This window comes from Leptopilina boulardi, unplaced genomic scaffold (assembly GCF_019393585.1).
Source record: "Leptopilina boulardi isolate dan_hultmark-lab unplaced genomic scaffold, ZJU_Lbou_2.1 LbouV2_325, whole genome shotgun sequence".
In the NCBI taxonomy this organism is placed as follows: Eukaryota; Metazoa; Arthropoda; class Insecta; order Hymenoptera; family Figitidae; genus Leptopilina; species Leptopilina boulardi.
The window spans coordinates 4383777-4397135 of record NW_026137891.1 but is presented as its reverse complement, the minus strand read 5'-3'; the positions used below and the strand labels follow the sequence as shown (position 1 = coordinate 4397135).

General features: G+C 26.6%; 1 protein-coding gene across 5 annotated transcripts in view; it reads left to right on the top strand.

The window, feature by feature from the left end:
- Window positions 1–2619: 2619 nt before the first annotated feature.
- LOC127284704 (collagen alpha-2(I) chain) overlaps window positions 2620–13359 on the top strand; it is a 240998-nt gene continuing 230258 nt past the window's right edge. For 3 of the 5 annotated variants that reach the window (XM_051310314.1, XM_051310313.1, XM_051310311.1), the window contains exon 1: window positions 2621–3714. In XM_051310314.1, coding sequence (XP_051166271.1) covers window positions 3704–3714 — 11 coding nt within the window. In that variant the 5' untranslated portion in view covers window positions 2621–3703. Of the gene's footprint in view, window positions 3715–13359 lie in introns of all 5 variants that reach the window. The other 2 variants (XM_051310315.1, XM_051310312.1) reach the window with 1 other exon arrangement.

Sequence of the window (13359 nt, the reverse complement as noted above, 5' to 3'; positions counted from 1 at the left end):
ATGATAAGCAGACAGGATGGCTAGTGTAATTTCTGATAATATTGATTTTTTTTTTTTGAAATTAATATCATTTCATATTATAATGTTGACATTGATATATATCCATCGCGTTATATGATTAATAAAAATTCATGGAAAATTTATTCAAAAATCTTATATTTCCGGAGGAAATGGCATTTAATCCTAAATAGAGTCAGTCCTTCAGCTAATTATGTCAAAGGTTTGGAATTATAGACACTCCTCTCGTGCTTTGGTTCACTGCATTGTTCCTAACTATAGACTATTCCAATATCAAAGTTATTTACATCCCAACTATTTCGAATATTAATTATAATTTCATAAATTTGTCAATATTAACTGTTTTCAATTATTCTCCAATTATGTTTTTATTTTCAATCCCAAATTTAGTGAATTATTTTATTTTAATTAACCCTTTAAGGATAACATGTTTATTAATATAAGTTAATTAATTTAGTATAAGGTAATATCAATTTTTTTACATTAGGGAAATATATACTGAAAAAAAAATTTATTCGATTCAAATACTCGATTACTTGACTATTATCAAATAAATATTTATTTGTATCAAATAATTATTATTTGTGTCAATTAAATGGTATTTGTTTCAAATACAGAAATTATTGGTTCAAATGCAATTTATTTAATTCAAATAAAAATTATTTGGTTCAAATAAATATTTATTTGATAATACTCAAGTAATCGAGTATTTGAATCAAATAAATTTTTTTTTCAGTGTAGGGGTTAAAAAATGATAGCAAGATTGTGTTTGTAATTAATAGGTCTTATGAGATAATTCCTTATCGTTTCTGTATTAGAACAATTGTTCGCAAAATTGTTCAAGACAAAAAGTTTAGATCTTTTTTCTAAGATAATTCTAAATCTAAATTCGAATTCTAAAAATGTTATCTAATGTAATATTACGAAGTTGAGAGACAGGAAAGCACAAGTAGCTTATTATTATTATCATCAGAACGTACGAATTCGTCACATCCGCGTTCGATTGTACATCTTCCGCTTTATTTCAAGTTAATTAATTCATGAACATCGTGATAAAGGTCTGGAATTTAGTTAAGAAGATATAATGCTTTTTTTTACATATTTGGAATTCTAATTTTTGATTATTTCTAATTTATTTTATGCTATTTTTGCTTCAATTAAATATCATTTAATTTACTCAAATAATAATTAGTTAATCCAAATAAATATTTATTTGATAATTGTCAAGTAAACGATTATTATTTTGAATTAAATATATTATTTTCAGTGAATAAAAATATTTTTCTTCTAATTAATACACGGAGAAAAATGGAAAAACGAATAAAGTAACTTTTACTGTACTTTAAAAATAAAATCTGAACTGTCTGCAGTTTTTGCGCATTTCTGTCAATTTTTACTCTAGTAATAGTAAAATTTACTATGTCCGGAATAATTTTTACTAATTCAAGAGTTCCAATTTTAATTTTAAAGTATAGTAAAAGTTACTTTATTCGTTTTTCCATTTTTCTCCGTGTAGATATCATTTTACCAGTTAATTTTTTGTATTTACTAATAAATTTTTCATTATTTTTAGTTCCTGAACTTAAAAGACAAAAAAAGATGTGATTCAAAAAAGCAATTCCAGCAGTTTTTTTTTCACAACCTACTCTAAAATATCTTCAGGAAAAGGCCCAAAAGGAACAGGAAGGAACAATGTATTTGCTGCATCGTAGAATTCACCTATCGGTGAGTTTTTTAATTATTATTTTTTACATTATTTTTAAATCAAATTTACTTTCTGTGACAGTACATTGAAAAATATAGGACAAATTTTATTTAGAAATGAGAGCTTCTTAAAGTAGAAAGCAATCTTGAGAATAGTTAATAATTTCGGACATAAATTTCTTACAGAATATGAATTAATAATTAGAAATCAACGTTAAAGCGAGAACACTTTGCAATTGTATTTTGACAGGGAAAACTTGTGAAATTGATCGTTTTTAGCCGCGACCTAAAAATCTATTATCTATTATAACTTCCAATTAAGTGTTCAATAATTCACAGAATCGTTCTTTGATTATTGGTTCTCTCATTTAGAAACTTATCGATTCTAGAAAAAAAAAAGTAGTATCTTTCTCGATCTTTATATATATATATATATACCTGTTGCCTGATTTTTTCTCCCAAATCTATAAATAAATCAAAAACAAAAAAATTTTCCGAATTCGCTTCTTATTCCTATATTCTCAAATTAAACATACGTTTCTCGCAAAGGCCCCTTGGGCCTTCCTCTGATTTACGGGACACCCCCACATCCTTAAATCTCCTAAAGACCCTTAAGACCGCAAGTTAGTCTCTCTCTCTCTCTTTCTCTCTTTTTAGCCAGAAGCGATGGCCTCATCTCTCATTCTCTCTCTCTTTCTCCTACTCTTGACTCGAGATTTCCGCCACTGATATGCATCAGTGATTCCTGGAGCTGGTTTTCACCTAAAGAGATTTCTTAAGCCGGATCCCGGATCCCATCGTCGTCGTGATCGTCGGGAATAGAGAGAGTTGGTGGGACAACCGCGAGATGGAGACGCCCGACCCGGTGCCGGGCGTCGGGTCGCCGGCAGTCGCTAGCGCGACACGGTCGTCGCCACGTGCGAATGAATTTGAATCCACCGCCGTGGACGATTGCCACGCGAGCCGACGCAGCTCGTTCTCCAAAATTGTCTTCTTGAGAATTCAAAAAAAAAAAAAAATAATTCTCCATTCGAATCATTTCATCTTTGTGAGAAGGGTCCTTTCTCCAAAAAAAAGAACTGCGCGAAAAAAAGATTCAAAAAAAAAATTTCGTGAGCCCTTTTAAAAAAGGGGGGCCCACCAACGAGGATCCTGTCATTTAAAATCCAGACAGAAAATGAATCTCTGATTTCTCCGAGTGCATCTCAATTCTTTTTGTATACACTTTAATCTCATCTCTCTTTTTTTTATCTCTTCCAGTGACGTGCGGAAGTGACGTTTTACTTTCTGTCGTATTTTTTTTTTTTTATTATCGTGTCTTCTTTATTGTCCTGTTATCTTCATTGCGTGACATTATCGCAACAAAAGAGACAAATAAATAAAAAAACGGATTTTGAATCGTTAACATGGCGTGGGGGGTTGTGGGATGACATTGGGGGGGTTTGACCTTGGAAATAGGCGCCACCTGCGGATCGCAGGACCAAGGACCTCTGGTGTAAAGAGAAGCCGGTACAGGAAGTTCGCGACACTCTGCATGTGTAACACAATTGTGTCTATAAAAAGAAAAAAATAGTGTCTTAATATAAACGCGTGTCATAAATTTTGCACTAAAGTCAAGCGGAAAAAAAAGAGATAAAGAAATAAAAACACTGAGAAGAAAGGAGAGAGAGAGAGAATTGCTCTGAATCAAATCGAATGTCAAGAAAAATGGAGAGGGGAGATCGTTCTTAGCGCGGGAGATTTTTTATTATTTTGGTTTCTTTAATAGTTGGTGAGTCGCGAAGTGAGACAGTATATTATATATTGTAATAAATTGAAAGAATTTTTGTGATTATTTGCGAGGACTTCTATTTTTAATTTTTGTTTTTTTTTTCACCTGTGTGTTATAATTGGTACCATCATTGGAGTGAAGAATCGTTAGGGTGTATAGAAAGTAGATTATTATAAACTTTTTTGTAATACCAAAAAGGAATGACTCAATATGTTGTCTAGGTAAGAAAAAATTTTATTTTCTCGCAGATTCTTTGTTTACATGTATATATGTACTGGGTATATATATATAGTGTTTCTATAGATTCTCGAATTCTGAATTTGTCAAAATTGACTAATTACTCAGCTAAATTATAGATGACTTTTCATTTTGATAATTAATTTAAACTGACTAATTGTTAGTAAAATATGATTAATTATTCATTTGATGGATTTGAATAATTATTCTGAATGTAATTATGATAAAAACGCGTTCATTAATTTGCTAATTAGTTATGGTTTCTTTTACTAAATATTTAATATTTACTGGTAATTAATTTGGGAAACTAATAATTTAGCAGATGATTAGTTTTTTTCCAAAATTAATTTTTTATTTTAAACAAAATTTCATTGATTTCGGTAATTCAATTCAAAATTTTTATTAGCAATTATTACAATTATTTACAATTAATTTTTTAATTTTTAGTAATTGCTAACAAATTTTTAATGGTTTTAATATCATATTTAATTGTTCAGAAATAATTATTAATTTTTTTAAAATTATTTTGTAAATTTTGGACTAATTTTGAGTAGAAACCTTTCAATCAAATAAATGACTTATTATTTTATAGTATAGTAGTAATATTTTAATTGATTTAAAATAACAATGCAAAGCAATTAAAATTTTTTTTCAAATACAGTTGACATAACCTTACCAATTTGTAAATTGTTAAACCGTAAATATTCCATATTATTATCAAATAAATATTTTTCTATTTTTTTTTTATTAAAACAATTAAATAATAAATAATTAATTAAAATAAATAATTAAACACAAGTAAATACTTAATCGATAATTGTCAAATTATGTAAATTAAATTACATTAATTTTTAACGTGCGAAAATATTCGCGAATGAAAGTATTTATTTTCAACTGGCTAATATATGCTAAAAATTTCAATTGATACAAATTACATTTTTGAATCAAACAATTTCCGAACGTGCAATTAATTATGGTAATAAATGTCTGATTCAATAATATAAAATCCAAGCATTTGCATTCGGATAAAATAAATAAAAATTGAAATTGTTGAAAAATATAAATAAAAAAAAAATTAATTAATTTGTATATACAACACATATACACACACATTGATTGACAGTCAATTATTTGTATAAAATTTACCCTTGAGGTTTATTTGAATTTCCCCAAACTTAATTAACATCTGGACTTGTCAGGGCAATATGATAATAATGAAATTTTAATACATACACCACCACCCCTTCCTCTCACAGTTATATACCCTTAAATTATATTTCTCGCTCAGCGACTCAATGAATAGCCTCGATAGATGGACAGTTTCATTATGAAATTTCTGTGTGTCCTTCTATTTGCAATTTTCCCCAACCAGATTGTCGTTAACGAAAATAATTACTAAAAGTCGCCATCTCTTGGAAAACAATTTCATCGCCTGGATTCGTGCGTAAATTGAAAAATGCAAAATAGAGAAAAAAAAAGGGAAATGTTAGTGTTGATATATATATGTATATATTTATATGTATTTTACTGAAAACCTTCTTCAAATTAAATCTCGCACGAATACTCTCATGACTATAAATTGTTACAATTAAATTTTTGATTCAAACTCAGGAAATTGGAATTAATTAAATTCAAAGGTACATTTTATCGATGCCTAATGAATATGTATAAAACAATCAATATTCTATCTAGTTGATAACTCTTTTATTGTACTATATGTTTTTTTATTTTTTTATTTTTCGTTCACGTCATTGCATATTTTAATAGATAATTAATAATATTATTTATGATTTTTTTTTTCATTCACATTGTTGCATATTTTATTTATTTTAATGGAATTTTTTTTGCAAAATATTGAAAAAAAAATTCCTACTTTCATCTGAATTTTAAAAGGTAGTTTTTGAAAATTATTTAAAAATTTAGCTATTTTAAAACTTAAATTATAATTTTTCAAAATAGAACTAATTTTTAGAAATATGCTTTTTTTGGAAAAATATTTACAGACGATTGTTAATTCTTTGGTTTATTTATGAGTGGCTACTGGGAACGCATTTGCGACACGTGTGGTCTCGTTTAACACACACGGTTTCCTATGGTGATTCGTATAACGAGGGGGGAATTTCAAGCCAGTATTTCAAGTTTTGGTACAAATTTGCGCACCGTTACTATATAGTTTTCACTTCAATCAGATTTCAAAGATTTGTTTTATTTTCTACAACTTCCGGCAGAAAATTCTTGAAATAATTTAAATATTTTACTACAAAAAGGAAAAAAATATTGATTCAAATAATTGTTTACTTGACTATTATCAAATAAATATTTTATTTGTAATAAATAATTATTATTTAAGTCAATTAAAGGTTATTAAAATACAGAAATTATTGATTCTAAATACAATAATTTATTTAATTCAATTAAAAATTATTTGGATCAAGTAAATATTTATTTGTTAATAGCCGATTATTTAAATTAAATTTTTTTCTCAATCCAGTAATTCTGATTTGGAATTTTATTATATACAGAATAATGTATTTAGAATTTTTGTTTGAAAGAATTAGAAATTTTTTTTTCGTTTAAATATGACCTTTAAAAGTGTTTTTTAAAAAAAAAATCTGTTAAAATATATGCGAAAAAGAGAGGAAATTATATACGTTAACATCATCTGTGGATTTTAAAGATATATTAAAATAATAATGTGTTCGCATTTTGAATGCCATTTCTGGCAAATGATAAATTTACGCGAATGCAAAAGGTTAAAAACTCGCAAAAATTTATTATCGTTTATTTCATAACATTTTTTTTTTTATATAATAATTTCTGCCTTTCAATGTTGACAATTTTTTTCATGTTTTCGAAATTTCGCATTTTTCAGTCTGTTTCTTCTCGTTAAGAGTCATAAATTGCACTTGTGAATTTAATTCAAATTTATGCTGAATAGATTGCGCTCTAGTCAATGAATTCTAAACTCCAAATTCATATATGTGTGTGTGTGCACTAACTTCCAAAATTGAGAATTAGAATTTTAAATGTCAGTCATATTTTTTGTTTTAATATTCTTAAATTGGCAATTTGTAAAAAGGTTGCATTTTGGATTTTTAAAATTTTTCAAAAATTTATTTGATTCAAATAATCTATTTGACTATTGTCAAATAAATATTTCCTTGAATCGAATAATTTTTATTTGTGTCAATTAAATGGTATTTGTTTCAAATACAGAAAGTGGTTCAAATACAGTTTATTTAATTGAAATAAAAATTATTTGGTTCCAGTAAACATTTATTTGATTAAAGTAAACGATTAGTTGAATTATATTTAGTTCAGTGCATTTTTATGAGAAAAAAATATTTTAATGTTCGTTTTTAATAATCTTCATCTGAATATTGGGAAAAAAGTACATATTCTCATTCAATCCTTTTTTTTCTTTTTTTGGTATAGTCAATATTAATATTTATTTTTGGTTTCAGTATTAGGTGTTAATTAGGTAATCAATTTAAAAAAAATACTCTCATTTTTAGAGGAATAGTAAATAAATAGAAATAATTTCAATCGGAGAAATCTTTTTTTAAAATGAATATCTTTTATTTTTGAAAAAAAAATATATTCTTCTATATTAAGAAGAAAATTGTAATTCATTGTATGTCTTCTATCTCGTTCAGTCGTTAATTTATTATATAGAAAATGTACAAAATTTATATTTTAATTGTCATTTCTCCTACTAGTGTAATCAGAATCGTGAATGTCGTTCGTTAAGCGTTTATCGCGAATTAGACGACTATAAATTTGTCACAAAACCGTCTTCTGGGAATTTTCATGTGGCAATGCGCATTCTCCGCATATCTTGAGAAACTAGAATTGGATCAGGAGTGCGCTGGAACGTGTTTGAGGGTAAAACGAGGACGAGAAATGTCGTTCGAGAATGAGTGCGTTTTCTGTTGCGGGGGTGGCAAGAGAAGGTAGAAGTAGCAGTGATGCAGTGAATTAGTAAAACGAAAGAGAAAAGAGGAAAGTTAAAATGAAAAAAAAGAAATAGACTGAAATAGAGATAAAAGAGAGAAAGAGAGTGAGAGAGAGAGAGAGATTTATATACTACTATATATCCGATAGAAAATTCGTGAAATTGTTAGCATTTCTGATATATGTAGATCGAGCAGTTTTCCATTTAAAAAAAAAAAAAAAACTATTATTGCCTTTAAAAACCATTAAAAATCTGGTAAAATGGAAAACTTAATGGGAATTCAAACAATCCGATCAATAAAATCGACTAAAGCTCAATTGTAATTCCGGATTTACATTCATGGTTTTTTAAAAATCTTTTCATGTTTGTTGCGAAAAATATATTTTGGTAATATTTTTTTAAAACAGAATAAGTAAAAAATTAGCTCAATTTAGATATTTTTTATTTCGACTTTTTTAATTGAAATAAAATAGTATTTTTGAAATTGGATACATATATATGCATTTGTATATATTTTGAAAAAATGTTTTTTTTTAATATATATATTTCAAAGTGAAAACTACAATTGAGTTTGTCCCTTTGATTCCGTTCTGATACTTGACTTTGGTATATGTTTAAAGTGTTGGTTGTACGCTAATGAATGAAGTATATATGTATGAATGAACACGCGCGTAAAGTGCCTTAACTTAAGCATGATTATACGCCCACGTAATCACTTAACAGCCCATGAGAGTCCTTGTGAAGAGCATGCGGCAAAACGGATTTTCTCTATATATATAGTATGTATCGTCGACAATTTCCTTTTAGAATTTGGTCCGATGTCTAACAGTGAGAGAGAATGTCATTGGGAGAAAATGTTAGCACCAGCTTGTATTCCGAGTGTTTACGATGTGCACACGAACATTTGTACCTAAGCCACAGTCTCGATCGTAAATTACAGGATCTACTGTCTATGTGGTTGTTTAACTAGCGACGAAGCATAGGAGGAAGAGACCATATTTGACTCCTAAACACTCTAAGTATTTACAATATACATATAAATATATATATATATATATATATATATATATATATATATATATATATATATATATATATATATATATATATATTGAATATATAATTATCCTCTCTTTTTCGAAATATTTTACTCGTTTTTTTATTACTTGAGTCTACATCAAGTTTATTTTAACAAATAAAAAAATTAAAAGGTCAAAAGATCTTATTTTAATCTACGACTGAAATTAAATTATAGGAAATCTTATTTTAAGAGAACAAATTTTTATTTTAAGTTGAAAACATTTTTAATTTTTAGACACTTTATTGTTTCTTTAAGTTGACTCTGAGTTTCTTTAATTAAACTGTTATGCTGATTTTTAAATAATATGCTGAATTTAAGACGTACGAAAAAAAGTAGAATTGATTTAAGAAAACCGTATTTGATCACACTAAAACATAATACTTACTTTCAGTTCACTTTTGACTAAAACCGTTAACATTAGAACCATTTTTACTGAATTTCAGCCTTGAGTGTATGATTTTAAGTCCTAAAATTGACTTAATCTAGTTTTAAGATTAAAATTACACTAGTTTTAAGGCATTTTGATTTTAAGATTTTAACGGTTTCAGTATTTGTTTTTTGTGTGATACACTAATTTTCTTAATTCAAGAAAATTTAACTTCACAGTAAAAAGGAAGTATTATTTTAAGGCAGAAAAGGTGGTTTTTTTAAAGATGCAACAGTTTTAAGGCACCTTTACTGAATTTACGCAATGCAATTTCCATTACAAGTAGTGCTGATTTTAAGACTCATTTTAAAATAAGATTTTCTTTTTACTGAGTTTAAACTAGTAATGTTTTCTTGGGTCAAGAAAATATTTAATCAAATACGGATAAGTAAATGGGTTTCTTTGATTTAATACTTTTTTTCAGTGTACAGTTAAATCAGCAAAAATATGCTGAATTTAAGTTAGAGATTTTTTAAATTACGGCTTAAATGAATCTGATTTTCACGTTTTTCTTAAAATTAGAGTTAAAAAATTTTTTACACTCTGCAAAATGTAAATTTTTATTTCAACCCACTATGGACCTGAAACCGTTTATTTCAGACTAAACGAATTAATTTTCATCTTCATGATTTTAAGCCCAAAAATAGACTGAAACTTATTTTGAGTCAAAAGTGGTATCTTAAAAGTATAAGAATTTTTTTTCGCTGGTTTATTTTAAAATAAAACTTCTCTAGAAGTAAGTTTTTTGGAATTTGAAAAATCTAATACCAAATATTTAGAATGAAATTTTAAGATAACTAATTATATATTCAGAATATGCCTGCTACTTTTAGCAGACAATTGTCTTAAATTTAGCACATTACTGGTGCTAAAAAACAGCATTGAATGTCTAAAAGAAATAATAAAAAATAAATAAAATTAAAATAAAGAATAACATAAAAAATATTTTTTAACTTAAAATAAAAATTTCCTTTTTACATTGTAGGTTATAAAATATCAGAAATACAAAGGTCTTAAAAATGTTGCAACTGAAATTACAACTCGTTTGCTCTCTTAAAATAAGATTTATTTTCTTTAGAAACAATTTATTGCTTTATTCTCTGTGATAAAAGGATTAATTTTTCAATAGGATTTACTATAGAGAACAAATATCATAGGGTGTTATTTTAAGGGTCATTTTATAATTCATAATTGACTTATGGTTAATAGAATCATGTTTCCGAAATCAGAGGGTTATAATTTAATTTTATGCGCGACGAAACTTAATTTCATCTCCAAGTGTGAAGGGGAACTTCTCTTAATTCGTATGGTATAAATTATTTCAAGCATTTGTAAATTTTATCATTACAAAATGATGTCAATAGGTTTTTTGTTATTGTCAGCCATATTATAATATTAATTATATTATAATTATATAATTTTAATTAATTAGCAATAATTAGGTATTATCAATTATTGTATTGTTAAATTCATGAATAGTATCGAAAATTGATTTTGAAAGTTTTGTAAATCTGTGAGAAAATTTACATTGAATCAATCTGCATTTCTCTTAATTATTAATACATGTTCACTATATGTATATTAGACTTTCGTATATAACAAACTGGTACTTTCAAGTTAAAGTAGATTAGCAATAGTACAATTGAATTTTCAAGTTCTCACTCGGAATTTGTATGCATTCCTCTATGTTCAAGCACACACTATTTCAAGAAGCTTTTGCGAATGTTTCGTTAGAATGACAAACAGAGATTCGTAGAATCGTGATAGAGATAGAGAGAGAGAGAGGGAGAGAGAAAAGATTATTCGATTATGCATTCCGCTTTATATTCTTTCTCCGCGGATTCATTACTGATATTTTCTTTCGAATCTATATAAGCGGATTTCAAATATTTTATCTTTTTCTCATTTTACATAATACCTGTATATATTTTATATAGGCAAATTCGCCAATAATGAATAAATATGGGGCATTCCACGGGAGATTTTCATTGAAAATTTTTTTTTCCCCGAAACATTTTTATTCGAAATCTATATGAAAAATAAGGATGTACGTATTTTTTTTTTTTTTTATTTGATAAAAATGAAGGAAGTTATGATTTTTTGAAATTTAACGTCAACGATGGAAGTGTGTTTTTGGGACATTTTTTAATCTATTGTACTAATAAATTAAAAATTATGCTATATATGAAATTTGTTCATTTTTTCTTAAATTTTTCAAATATCTGCTCAAAAATAATGTATCTATAAGAGAAGTAACAAAAAAGTTGAAATTAAACTCAAAAAGTGAGTTTTCTCAAAAGAGACACTTTCGATTTTTAATTTTTTTTTTTTGCATTACAATCTCTGGTGACTGAAGAATTTTTTCCCGTATCTGCGAAAGTGGTACTTTTAGTTTTTAAATTACTATTTTTAATTTTCTTAGTACGGCTCACAGAATTTAAGCAGTTATTTTACAAATATAACCTTTTTCCAAAAATCTTTGTGCAAAACCTCAATTTTTTCGGAGCACCGACAAAAAAGTTATAAGTAAATAAAAATCTTGAGAATATTTAAATAAAATTTTTTTTAAAATCGTATATCATCCAAAAATAATAAATTTTTGCAATAATTCTTTCGTTCCTCTGTGCAGAATAAGGTGATTTATGTTTTTGGTGAGTTCACGGAAAAAAATTTTCTGGTAATTGTTTAACATCGATTTAGAGATTTTACATGTTCCTAAATCTGTTAATTCTACAAATATTTTCTGTAAGGATTTAACGCATGCGCGAAAACAATGCAGTGATTCGACTAAGGCTGAGTATGATTGAGTGCGAGAGGTTAAGGCGAATTTAGTGTTTTTATTATTATCATAGTGTCGTCAAGAAAGTTTAATTAAAAAGGAAACGTCTTAAGTATATAAACATTATTATAGAATAATAAATTATTACAAAGTTTTTATTTTAAAATTAACTGTAGTGATTATGTGAGAAAAAAAGTCGTTTGTTTCAATTTCTCGACATAAAAAAAAGTGGATTTATCATAAGTTTTGAAAACTTGCTCCTCATTTTTTTTGTTAGAAAATTATTGAAGGATGAATTTATTTACATAGAAGTTATACTAATTTATACAATAATGTTCCGCGAATTCATGGATTCGGAGGAGAATATAACCTATAAGAAATACTCTACCAAATATATATTATCCCCATATAGTATACATAATTTGGTCACTCAACAGTTTTTAAGAACTGTAGCTCAAACTTGTAGAATTAACAGATTTTAATGCCAATGATTCAACATATTTCTCTATTTGGAGAAATATCAGTAGATGGCGCAGGAGTTTCTGTAAATTCTACAGAAAATTTTTTTCCGTGTTCCAATATCTAATTTTTAATAGTTTTTTAATAATAGCGTTTTTAAAAAAATTGAAAAATTTAAGGTTACAAAATCACATTGTGAACCTCCTACTTTTGATATTTAATATTTTTAAAGGGAATAAAATTTTTACCATAATATTATGGTTAATGAACTCAGGGAATCATCGAGTTTCACATATATTAAAACTAGATTTTTTTAAAATTTGGTCGCAACCACTATTAGACGAAAGTCAGTGGACTGACCCCTTTTTAAGTTTAATTTCAACTTTTTTGTTGCTTTTCTTATAGGTACGTTATTTTTGAGCAGATATTTGAAAAATTTAAGAAAAAATGAACAAATTTCATATATAGCATAATTTTTAATTTATTAGTACAATAGATTAAAAAATGTCCCAAAAACACACTTCCATCGTTGACGTTAAATTTCAAAAAATCATAACTTCCTTCATTTTTATTAAATAAAAAAATAAAAAAATACCTATATCCTTATTTTTCATATAGATTTCGAGAAAAATGTTTCGGGGAAAAAAAAATTTTGAATGAAAATCTCCCGTAGAATGCCCCATATAAATTAGTTTGTAAAAATCGATTCTTTAGAGTTTCTCAATTTTTTTCATTAGAATTAAAACTGTTTTTGTTAATTAACAAAATAGATTTTTATTAGTTTAGGTAAAAATTGCAGTTCGTGTATATTGAATTTATATTTTTGCCAAATGTTTGTAATTTTCACAAACTTTCTCGGAATGTTAAATTCATCTTTTAGAGCTTGTATTTTCGTTTATATATATATGTATATACCACAAGGCACGTG